This window comes from Spermophilus citellus (assembly GCF_964194105.1).
Source record: "Spermophilus citellus genome assembly, chromosome: 5".
Classification (NCBI taxonomy): domain Eukaryota; kingdom Metazoa; phylum Chordata; class Mammalia; order Rodentia; family Sciuridae; genus Spermophilus; species Spermophilus citellus.
This window is the reverse complement of record NC_138186.1, coordinates 136,997,746-137,010,354: the sequence shown is the minus strand read 5'-3', so window position 1 is coordinate 137,010,354 and position 12,609 is coordinate 136,997,746. Positions and strand designations below refer to the sequence as shown.

Here is a 12,609-nt window from a genome sequence, read left to right as displayed (position 1 = left end):
CCCTCACCCTCGCCCCAGTTCATCACAAATAGCAAGATTTGAGTCCTAGCTCTACAATTTATTGTCAAACTGAAAAAGTCACTAAACATCTCTGAGCTTCATTTTTATTCTACCTGAGAAAGGAATACTGATAGAATCTGCCACTCATTTGCTGCAAGGAACAAATGAAGTACTGCATTGTACAAATGGTTCCTGATATATTGTAAACCTATGATAAATGTTACTGTTGAACATTTCCTGGAACAATATGTGTGTCCTCACAGTACCCACACACTGTGTATCCTCCCCTGGTTTCTCCCTTGGGCTCTCACAGCATTATGAACACCCCTCAACCACAGCTCCTCTTTCTGTATTTTAGCCATCTGTTTACTCATCATTCTTGCCTCTGGATCAGTAGCTCTCAAATTGTGGTAACAGGAACACTAGACCAAACATCCCTAGTAGCAAGGCAGATTCCTGGGGCCCACCCCATTCTACTAAATCAGAAACTCTGGGACAATCTGCATTTTAACAGATCCTCAATGTGAGACTGAAACTTGTGTCTTTGAGAATGACTATTAGAGCAGAGCTCCATGTCTGGGACTATAATTCAATTCATCTCACATTGGTGCACAGCTCAGGGACCATTTGTAAAACAGAAAAAAAAAAAAGATTGAATGAATACTGACAATAGTGTGGGGCCACAAAAGGACATCAAGCAGGGGAATGCCATTGTCTGTCTATTAGAAGGTTAGTTCCATAGGTTGGGTTGAATTAGATCGGAAGGAGAAGTAACTCCAGGGAAGTGAATTTGGGTATTGAAAAATTATCACTTGAAAATCTGGATTTACAGTTCAGGTAGAAAAAAGTAATTATTTACAAAAAAATATGTTTTCCTTTTAAAAATATTCCTTGTAAACTTATCTTAAATGTATTATTTAACATCATATTTTATGTAGTGTTTTATGAATTTGTTGCAAAAAGTAGGCATTTATATATGAAATCATTAATAAATATATTCTCTTATAAATTATGACTAAATTTTCAAAAACAGTTCTAAAATCTTGAACAGATTTACAATTTATGAGTTTTCTATGTATGTAGCACAATTCTCTGGATTATAAAAGTAAAATTTTACAACGATTGTGTGTTTAAGAATTAAAATAACATTTAAAGTTCAATATTAATATAGAAATAAAAATAGTTTTGTTTGAAAGTATGTCTTGGTGCAGAGACTATATGTTACTCATCTTATTTTGAATTAAAATAAGCCAATAACCTGGAAATTTTTCAACTTATAAGATATTAGTGCTCAAATTAAAAGAAAAACTAATATTAATATGTAGCATAAAGTGCTAGGAGCCACAACCAAATAATATGAAATAATATGATGCATGGCACTTTTGGTTGTAAGGTGACGCCAGCTAGCCATTGAGATGATATGATTATGTTAAGATTTACATTCATATGGAAATTGGACTCCTGCTGTTCACCTTGGCCTGCTAGGGACTCATGTTACGGGACTCCTGGAGAGTTCCCATTGGTTGGGGAAGGATAGTAGGAGGGAATTCCGGGGGAGGTCCTGGGCCCCGGTTCCGGTAGACGCGACCGCGTGGGTGGACTGGCTTGCTTGCCGGGCGCGTACGGAGTATTGGCGGCATTTTCAAAAATAAAGTTTTGTTCCTGCTTGAGTGGCTCGTGATTCTGTGCCCAGCTAGACTGCGGCAATTGGTGGCCTATACGGGGAACGCCTGAAGCTTAGAGGTGAGTAAAATTGCTCGCCCCTGAGGGAAGGCGACAGAATGGGTGACCATTTCAAAAAACAATGTGTTCTTGTTTTGATTCATTTTGTTTTTATTTCAAACTCCCTACCCCTAGAATTTTCTCAGGCGAACCGGGAAAAATGGTTGGCTCAAGGTTTGAAGTTATTCGGCCCTGAGAAAGAGAAAATTGATACAACCATTCCCTGCTCCATTTTTGTTTCATTCTGTTTCAGCTTTGTTTTATCCTATCTTATTGGGTTACGTTACCTTTATAGTAGATTAGAATCTAGTAAAAAACAAACCGAAAGACTGTTAAGTAAATTGTTAGAGATCCAGACTATGGTAGAAAGAACGTTAGGTCAAGCAAAAGAGAAGGTCTCTCAAGCTAGTCAGACAGAGGAAAATTTAAAGAAAGAAAGCTTAGAGGAAAAACAGCCATCAGGTGGAGAATTACAACAGGAGGCTGCTACTATCTCCGTTCTATCACCAGAGGGCGTAATTCAACCAACAGCTCCATCTACAGCTGAGCGGCCCTCAACTCCCGTAGTTGATGGACGGAATTCTGAGGCAGGACCCCAAAGATTAGCATGCCCTGTACTTGAGCAGGCAGGAGGGCAACGAATTCACCGTGCTTTAGATTTCAAAACAGTAAAGCAATTAAAGGAGGCTGTAACAACCTATGGCCCTCAAGCACCCTTTACGATTAGTATGGTAGAATCTGTTACCAACTTGGACACGACACCAGCAGATTGGGCTAACATGTGTCGATCTGTGCTAAATGAAGGACAATATTTGTTATGGAAGGTTGCCAATGAGGAATTTTGCATGGAGACAGCTAGGCGAAATGCAGAAGCCGGTTACTCTCAAAGAAATCTAGATATGTTATTAGGAAAGGGACCTTATGAGGGTCAAAGACAACAAATTGAATATGATCCTGGCATATATGCACAAATTGCTGTAGATGCAGTTAGGGCATGGAAAACTTTACAGGGGCATGGAGATTTACAAGGTCAATTATCTAAGGTAATACAAGGAACTAATGAACCTTACGCTGAATTTGTAGATAGGCTTATTCAGACAGCTTCTAGAATATTTGGAAATACAGAACAGGCAATGCCATTTATAAAACAACTGGCTTATGACCAAGCAAATCGTTGCTGCAGAGAGGTCATTAGACCATGGAGACATGAAGATTTAAACACATATATTAAATTATGTAGAGACATTAATGAACAAGGGCAAGTCTTAGCAGCAGTACAACAGGCTTTAGATGCCAGGCCAAAAACATGCTATAATTGTAATCAAACAGGACATTTTAAAAGGAATTGCCCCATAGGAGGAGGGTTTAACAAAGCTAGGTATCAAAGGAATAGAATACTGGGTATTTGCCCACGATGCCATAGAGGGAGACATTGGGCTAATGAATGCCATTCTCAAACCACCATAGAGGGTATTCTGTTATCAAAAAATGGACAAGGACCAAGTGTTTACCCACGATATCATGGAGAATGGTATCAGGCTCCATTGCCAAAAAACAGACTAGAGGGCCCAATGCCCCGGGGCCCAAAACCACAAATATATGGGGCAATGGAGGAACCCAGCAGCACCATCAAGGTAGTGCCCAGGACGCATTATCCATTAAATCCCTCATCAGACAAACTAGAGGGAGTGCAGGGTTGGACATCTGCGCCTCTGCCAGAGCAGTACTAACTCCAGAGATGGGAGTTCAAATCATTCCCACAGGAGTAAAAGGACCTCTTCCCCAGGGAACAGTAGGCTTATTATTGGGACACAGTTCTACACTAAAAGGACTTATGATAAGTCCTGGGGTAATTCATCCCGATTATGAGGGTGAAATAAAAATTATAGCTAGTTCTTCAAGAGGTATATCAGTAATTTCACCAGGAGATAGAATAGCACAGTTATTAATAATACCCAGCCTGCATGATAAATTTTCCAGTTGTAATGTAGAAAGAGGTTCCAAAGGATTAGGCTCCACAGGTGTAGATTGGGCTATGCTGTCTTTAAATTTAGATTCTCACCCAATGCTAAAATTAAATATTCAAGGACATGACTTTAATGGGCTGCTGGACACAGGTGCTGACCTCAGCATCATATCTCCTCAAGAATGGCCAAAACATTGGCCATTACAACAAGCCACTCAAAGGCTTCGAGGCCTAGGAGTGGCAACAAATCCCCATAGAAGTGCTATGGTATTAGATTGGAGGGATCCTGAAGGATGTGAAGGAACTATACAGCCCTATGTATTGGATCATCTTCCCGTAAATTTATAGGGACGAGATGTCCTAGATCAATTAGGATTGACATTAACAAATAACATCAATCCTAACGCGCCCACTACTAGGGCTAGACAAGGATTTAGGAAAGAAAAAAGATTAAGAGAACAAGAACAAGGTATGACAGCACCAATTCAAATAGATCAAGAAATAAATAGACATGGATTGGGTTTTCAGAAAGGGCCACTGAGACAATCAAAATTACTTGGAAATCAGAAAGACCAGTGTGAGTTCCTCAGTGGCCCCTGACTAAAGAAAAGATACAAGTAGCCCATGACCTTTTCAGACAACAATAAGCGGAAGGACATATACAGCCTTCCATATCCCCCCATAATACTCCCATATTTGTCATTAAAAAGAAATCTGGTAAATGGAGATTATTACAAGATTTAAGAGCCATTAATAATGAGATGGTTATTAAGGGACCTGCTCAATCAGGGATTCCCCAATTGTCTGCTTTACCAAAAACCTGGCATGTTTTAGCTATAGATATCAAAGATTGTTTCTTTTCAATTCCAATTCATCCCGAGGATAGTCCACATTTTGCATTTACTATCCCTGCACTGAATCATGAAGGTCCTGATCAGAGATATGAATGGAAAGTACTCCCTCAAGGGATGGCTAACAGCCCAACTATGTGTCAAATTTATGTTAATAAAGCAATCCAGCCACTTAGAAATCAAAATCCTGAACTACAAATATTTCACTATATGGATGATGTGTTATTGGCACATAAAGATAAAAACACATTGCTAGAATGTTATGCCACACTTACAAACTTATTAAAAATTATAATCTAGAGATAGCAATAGATAAAGTACAATTAAATCTTCCAATTAATTATTTAGGAGTTCTATTATCCTCAACCATGGTCCATCCACCAAAAATTCAAATACGAGTAGATCAACTCAAATCACTTAATGACTTTCAAAAGTTATTGGGAGACATAAATTGGATAAGGCCTTATCTAGGCATACCAACAGGAGAGTTGGGACTTTTATTTGATATTCTAAAAGGTCCATCAGATCCAAATGTTAACGCCTGAAGCAAGAAAAGCATTAAAAATAATTGAGACATATATGGAAAATATGCATTTGGATAGAATTGATATAAGTTTGCCTTTATTATTTATTGTACTACCAACAAAAAATATTCCTACAGGAGTATTTTGGCAAGAAGGTCCATTATTGTGGATACATTTATCTTATTCTCCTAACACTATTCTTACTAGATATCCTGAGGCTGTAGGACAATTAATACTCAAAGGAATAAAAGCAGCAAAGGGAGTGTTTGGGATTTCTCCCAATAAAATTATTACCCCATATACTATGGATCAAATTGATGAGTTAGCTAATGAGTTAAATACTTGGGCAATAATCATGTGTAAATCTAGTGTTTCATTTGATAATCACTTACCATCTAATCCTTTGTTGTCTTTTTGGTCTAAGCATCCTGTAGTTTTTCCAAAAATGACAAGAAAAATCCCTATCATAAATGCTCCAAATATATTCACTGATGGGTCAAACAATGGTACAGCAGCAATAGTTACACCTGATCAAACTTTTACATTTTTAGTACCCAAACAATCAGCTCAAAAGGTAGAGCTTAATGCAGTATTACAAGCTTTTATGATGTTTAAAGATTCTGTATTTAATTTATTTTCTGATAGTCAGTATGTAGTTAATGCTATAGTATCCCTTGAAGATGCTGGTAGGATTTCACCTTCTTCTACTGTTTTCTCTTTGTTTTCCGCTATACAAAGTCTAATCTGGGACAGAAAAGATCCATTATTTATAGGACATATCAGGGCACATACAGGATTGCCTGGAGCCCTTAGTATGGGCAATGAACTAGCAGATAAATCTACACATGACATACATATTTTCTCCACAATAGAAGAAGCTATAAATTTTCATAAGAGGTTCCATGTCAATGCTAATACTTTACAAAAGCGTTTTAAAATAACTAAAGAACAATCCAGACATATAATAAAACAATGTCAAAATTGTGTGACATTTTTACCACAAGTTAATCTTGGAGTCAATCCTAGAGGACTGATAGATACCTAACAATATTTGGCAGATGGACGTCACACACTTGACAGAATTTGGAAAATTAAAATATTTGCATGTTACAGTTGATACCTCTTCCAGATTTTTGATGGGCTCCCTTCATGCCAGAGAAAAAACTAAAGATGTTATAGCTCATTGCTTACAAAATTTTGCCACTGTGGGCGTTCCAAAACAGTTAAAAACGGACAATGGTCCTGGTTATACTTCTACCTCTTTTAAACAATTTTGCTCATCATTTGGCATTACTCACATAACAGGAATTCCATACAATCCACAAGGACAAGGCGTAGTTGAAAGAGCTCATCAAACTATTAAAATGTACTTATTAAAACAAAAGGAGGGAATTGGAAAGGGGTATATATCCCCCAAAGATAAACTTAAAATAACCCTTTTTACTCTAAACTTTTTAAATTTGGATTCATCAGGGCTTAGTGCTGCAGAAAGGCATTTGTACCCCAAAAAATGCACATAAGCCTAAGGTACTTTGGAAGGATATTCTAACAGGACAATGGAAAGGTCCGGACCCAGTGATAGTCTGGAGTCGGGGCTCTGTCTGTGTTTTTCCACAGGAGGAACAGCAGCCAATTTGGATTCCAGAGAGATTAACCAAAACAATTTCTACAGAAAAAGAAGATGATTTGACTCAAATCCATAACAGCTGATATCCAGAACCCAAGCTTGGCTGTTCTTACATCTGCAACAGTGATCAACCAGGATGCTTTTTTCAATATCTATTTTATTATTGCTTTTTCCCACATCATAAAGTTCCATTTTATTTTTGAGCTCATACAGACATAAATTAATGTTTTTCTGATCAGTTTTATTTTTTGACTATGGAGTTTTTAAACATTGCAATGGAGATTTCACCTAGGTAAATCTACAAGGCCTTTACTATTGTCTTATATGTTGTGTTACGTGTGCACATTTCTGTTTTGTGTTGTATGTCTGTATGTGCGTATGTCCATATATCATATATGAGGAGCACTCATAAAAATATGGATCCCAAATTTTTTTTTATTATTCACATGATTTTAATGGTTTAATTTAATTTGGGTAAACAGCTGTTGAAGACTGTTTTAATATGTGTACAAATAAGCAGGTTAACAGATCTGTTTGTTTACTTTCACCTTTCCTTTTCATTATATTTAATAATTCTGTTCAGGATAATGTAAATTGTTCTAAAAATTGTTTTCTTAATACCTGTTGAAATGTTACATTTCTTTCTTTTCTTAAAATCATTGTCAATCCCTATTTTCATCCCCATGCCGGTGAAGACAAAGATGAAACCAAACTACAACTTCTTCAATAATTATCACAACAAACTGTATAAACTGATGCATCAATGAATAATAACTCAACAAGTAATGCTCAATCACTGAGTCAATTTATTTTGGGAGGAAATGGACATATTGATAGATTCCTCTGCTTTGAACTGCTTACAAAACTTGCCTGGACTATGTATCACTTGTATGCATTGTGTTCTATTTGTTGATACAGTGAACTATGGTATTGCTGGCGTATCTTTGCTGATGTGTCACCAGTGATGCAATTTTTCCTAAAGAGCCGTCTATTGACTTGATGTTGTGGCATTTCTGTATCCTCCTCCCTTCTACTAGTGATGGTCTAATTTTGGGGGCCAACTGAGGTGAGGCAAAGAACCTCACCCCCCCACCGGCACCAAGGCCAAATTTGGGGGCCAACAGAGGTGAGGCAAAGAACCTCACCCCCCCACTGGTGCATAGGCCTATCCACAGGTATGGCTATATACTGGACTGGTAGTCAGTGACGGGTATGATTCAGTTGCAGTGGTATCAACCTAAGACAGGAGGCTGACGCCTAGAGGTCAGTTTTCCGATGACGGGTAAGAACCATATGTTGAATTGGACATACCTAACAGGCATGGTCCCTAGCCACATTGCCTGTTGCTTAATTAAACAGAAGGGGGCAGATGCTAGGAGCCACAACCAAATAATATGAAATAATATGATGCATGGCACTTTTGGTTGTAAGGTGAGGCCAGCTAGCCATTGAGATGATATGATTATGTTAAGATTTACATTCATATGGAAATTGGACTCCTGCTGTTCACCTTGGCCTGCTAGGGACTCATGTTATGGGACTCCTGGAGAGTTCCCATTGTTTGGGGAAGGATAGTAGGAGGGAATTCTGGGGGAGGTCCTGGGCCCCGGTTCCGGCATGGGTGGACTGGCTTGCTTGCCAGGCTCGTACGGAGTATTGGCGGCATTTTCAAAAATAAAGTTTTGTTCCTGCTTGAGTGGCTCATGATTCTGTGCCCAGCTAGACTGCGGCAATAAAGAGCAAAGGAAACCCAAAGACCCATGACTCTTAAGAAAATTATAAGGCTGAAGAAGCCTCTCTGTATTACATACCCATCTCACATCAGCAGATTCTCTTCCCAACACTTGGAAAGAAATTAAGTTTATTCGTGAGCACGTTTGGACCTTCATCTCAGATAAAGATTTCACATTTTCTTCTGAGCTCTGAATAATCTCTACAAAATGAGGGCTTTTAGCCCTTTACATTTTGATTCCTCCATTTGGAATACACTACTAGTTGCCCATGCCTATTTCTTTTGCCTTGCTAATAGAAATTCAATTTTCATTTTATGGAGGCAGTAGCTGTCCATCCCTAGGAACAAAGTCACAATACTGCAAACCCATTCTGGCAGCCCCTCCGACTCTTTGCCTGTGATTGTTTAGTCCATGGGCACCTGGTATGGTGATGGTCAATGTAGTAAAATGGGAAGCCTGATGGGGACTTCTAGGAAGGAATTTTTATTTTCTAATAAAAAAAGAGACTCTTACACCCATTTAAAAGATTTTTTTTTGTACTTGTAGATGTATAGAATGTCTTTATTTTATTTATTTTTACGTGGTGCTAAGAATCTAACCCAGTGCCTCACACATGCCAGGCAAACACTCTGCCACTAAGCTACAGCCCCAGCCCACATTCTTTTATATCTTCTTTTAAAATGTTTAGTGTCAGCCATGATGGAACCACAAGGCTATTCAGGTCTTAGGAAGATAAAGAGGACAGAGAAAATAAAGAAATGAGGGAAGGGAAGCTGAGGAACCTGAGGGAGGGGAGATTAGAAGGTAAAATATGGAGATTCTGAAGGAAAAGGGGAGAGATTAAAATGAGGGGTGGGGAGAGAGAGATTATACAACAGAGACTAAGAGGAGTGAGGATGCTGGTGGGTGGGGTGTGGGAAGATGCTGAAGATCCCAGCATCTGACAGTCCTTGACTCCCACAGTCCTTTTGGCTCTGACAGTTCACCCCTTTATTTATTTATTTTTCTTTGTAGGGAGGGAAAATACCTTGTGTGGTGTGCTAGGCAAGCACTCTACCACTGAACCACACCTTCAGCACCACCAGTTCACCCATTTTTAAGTAGTCAAAAGAAGTAAATTCTTGGTAAATCTGTAAAGATGTGGTTTATTCGGGCACCTGGATGTGGTGTGCTGTGTGCTAATGACCTTCTCTTGCCTCTGGTGGAGAGCATCGTCTGCACCCCAAACCATTCAAGAACTTGTGAATTTGATGAACTGGTCATTCAGAGAAAATGAATAATCCTAAAATGTTAAAGAGTGTTGGCTAAACAAAAAAGACTTTAAAAAAAGATTCAAAAGTGAACAAAATAAATCTAGTAATTCCCGTACAAAATACTGACATTTTGTTTTATTCATAAGAATATATTTTGCAAGATTAATAGTGAAGTTCGGTATGCTTTTGATTCTCTACTGGCTTTTTAAAGTATTCCTTCACATGAGATACTGATATATTTATATTCTTTGCTCATTTTTTTCTGTTGGTTTGTTTGCTTTTTTATTTGTATGAGTTTATATATTATAGATATCAATCCTTTGCCTATGATATATATGTTGCAAATATTTTCTCCCAATCTCTTTTTTGGCATTAAGTCTTTAATCCATTTGAAAGTGATTGTGGTATCTGACACAAGACCAGAATCTAATGGGATTTTTTCTATTTAGAAGTCAGACAATTTTCACACCACCTTTTGTTGAGTAATCCAGCTGGTCTCCATTAATGTGCTTGCTTATTAAGGCTCAGATGAGGAAGAGTCCATTTCAGGATCATCTATTGTGATTCAGCCAATTGCTCTGGAAATTCTTGCATACAGACTTAATCACCGTATTATTCTGTGGATTTTTTTTTTCACTTCCAAACTTCTTACCGGTTTTCCTATTTTTATCACTATTTTAGCTGACATTTGGAATAATTTTATCAAATTAAGATATAGGTGTTGGTATTTAGGAAGTTTGTCCTACTGGATGGAGGGTAATGATTTGGATTTGTGTACTGAATTAATCCTTGGTGCAAATGTACATACTCTGCCAGCCTCTTTGATCAGAAATGCTTTCATTTTGCACTCTGAAGTCATTCACACCTCATGAGTCCCCATCCAACACAAGGCTGGCCAGCACTATGTAGAATCCATTCATGATATTTTGTTTGTCGGAGTCACTGATGACAACCATAGGAAACAGCTCTGGGACCACATGCTTGTCTTCTCCACAGGTTGTTCTACAGAACCTTATTACATGCCTCATCCTGTTCTACTCCATGTACTATGTGTCTCTGAGCATGTGCTGCCTGACACTCCAGTAAGTAGCATGTTCTCTTCAATTAAAAAGTTATCATCAAATATAAAAGGAGTCGGTATTTAATATTTGAAATATCTCTGTGGACAAGGGAATGAAGGTTTCTTTCTTTTTTTTTTTTTGTAGCTTAACAATTTATCAAAAGTGTTGTAATTGTAACATGGTTTTTAAATGTTGGAAACTTGTTTACAAAATTTTAAAGTATGTTAAAAAAAAGAAAAGAAAAGAAAACATGCATGCAGAGCAACAGTATCCCTGTTTAACTGAAGAGATAAGCCCTCATATAGTTTGGATCTTTTAAAAATTTTTTAAAAAATTTGTTCTAATTAGTTATACATGCATTTTGACACATCATACACAAGTGGACTATAACTTCTCATTCTTCTCATTGTGTGTGATGTATAATTACTCCAGTTGTGCAGTCATACATGCACATAGGGTAATAATATCCAGTTGATTCCACTGTACTTCCTACCCATACACGGTGTCCCTTCCCTTCACTCCCCACTGTCCATCCCAAAGTACCTCTATTCTTTCCTACCCACCCCCCCCATTGTGAATTAGCTTCTGCTTATCAGAGAAAACATTCTGCCTTTAGTTCTTTGGAACTGGCTTTTTTCGCTTGGCATGATATTCTCCAGCTCCATCCATCTATCAGCAAATGCCATAATTTCATTCTTCTTTAAGGTTGGGTAATATTCCATTGTGTATAAATACCACATTTTCTTTATTCATTTATCTGTAGAAGGGCACCTACTTTGGTTCCATAGTTTGGCTATTGTGAATTGAACTGCTAAAAACATTGTTGTGACCTCGTCACTATAGTATGCTGATTTTAAATCCTTTTGGTATACATAATGGAGAAGGAAAACTGGGTCAAATGGTGGTTCCATTCCAAGTTTTCTGAGGAATTTCCATACTGCTTTCCATAGTGGTCATATCAATTTGCAGTCCCAACAGTATAAGTATACATTTTCCCCCACATCCTTGCCAACATTTATTATTGCTTGTATTCTTGATGATTGACATTCTGACTAGAGTAAGATGAAATCTTAGTGTAGTTTTGATTTGTATTTCTCTAATTGCGCTAGAGATGTTAAACATTTTTTTCATATATTTGTTGAACGATTGTTTTTCTTCATCTGTGAAGTATCTGTTCAGATCCTTAGCCCATTTATTGATTGGGTTATTAAATTTTTTTTTCACGACCCCGTTATTCTACTCACTTATTTTTATGTGGTGCTAGGATTGGCCCCAGGGCCTCACATGAGCTAGGCAAGCACTCTGCTACTGGGCTACAGCCCTCGCCCAGGTTATTTGTTTTTTTGGTGTTAAGTTTTGTGAGTTCTTTATATATCCTGGAGATTATTGCTCTATTTGAGCAGTTCTCCTTTGCTGAGAAGAAACTGTTTAGTTTCTTCTTATTTATTGATTCTTGATTTTACTTTTTGTGCTTTAGGAGTCTTGTTAAGGAAGTCAGTTCCTAAGCCAACATGATGAAGATTTGGGCCTACTTTGTTTTCCATTAGGAACAGGGTCTCTCTTCTAATGCCTGAGTCTTTGATCCACTTTGAGTTGATTTTTTTTTTATGCAGGGTGAGAGATAAGGTTTAATTTTATTTTGCTACATATGGATTTAAAGTTTTCCTAGCACCATTTGTTGAAGAGGCTATCTTTTCCCCAATGCATGTTGTTAGTCCCTTTGTCTAGTATGAAGTAACTGTATTTATGTGGGTTTGTCTCTGTGGCCTCTATTCTGTATCATTTGTCTGTATGTCTATTTTGGTGCCAATACCATTCTGTTTTTGTTACAGTGGCTCTGAAGTACAGTTTAAGGTCTGGTATTGTTGTGCC

The 12,609-nt window shown here is 37.8% G+C and overlaps 1 protein-coding gene across 2 annotated transcripts in view; it reads left to right on the top strand.

Annotated features, from left to right (window-relative positions):
• Positions 1 to 12,609, top strand: part of TMEM244 (transmembrane protein 244) — a gene marked incomplete at both ends in the record, with an annotated part of 39,129 nt that overhangs the window by 14,726 nt on the left and 11,794 nt on the right. For both annotated transcript variants that reach the window (XM_081293839.1, XM_081293840.1), the window contains one exon: positions 10,673 to 10,758. In XM_081293839.1, coding sequence (XP_081149965.1) covers positions 10,673 to 10,758 — 86 coding nt within the window. The remainder of the gene's footprint in view (positions 1 to 10,672; positions 10,759 to 12,609) is intronic.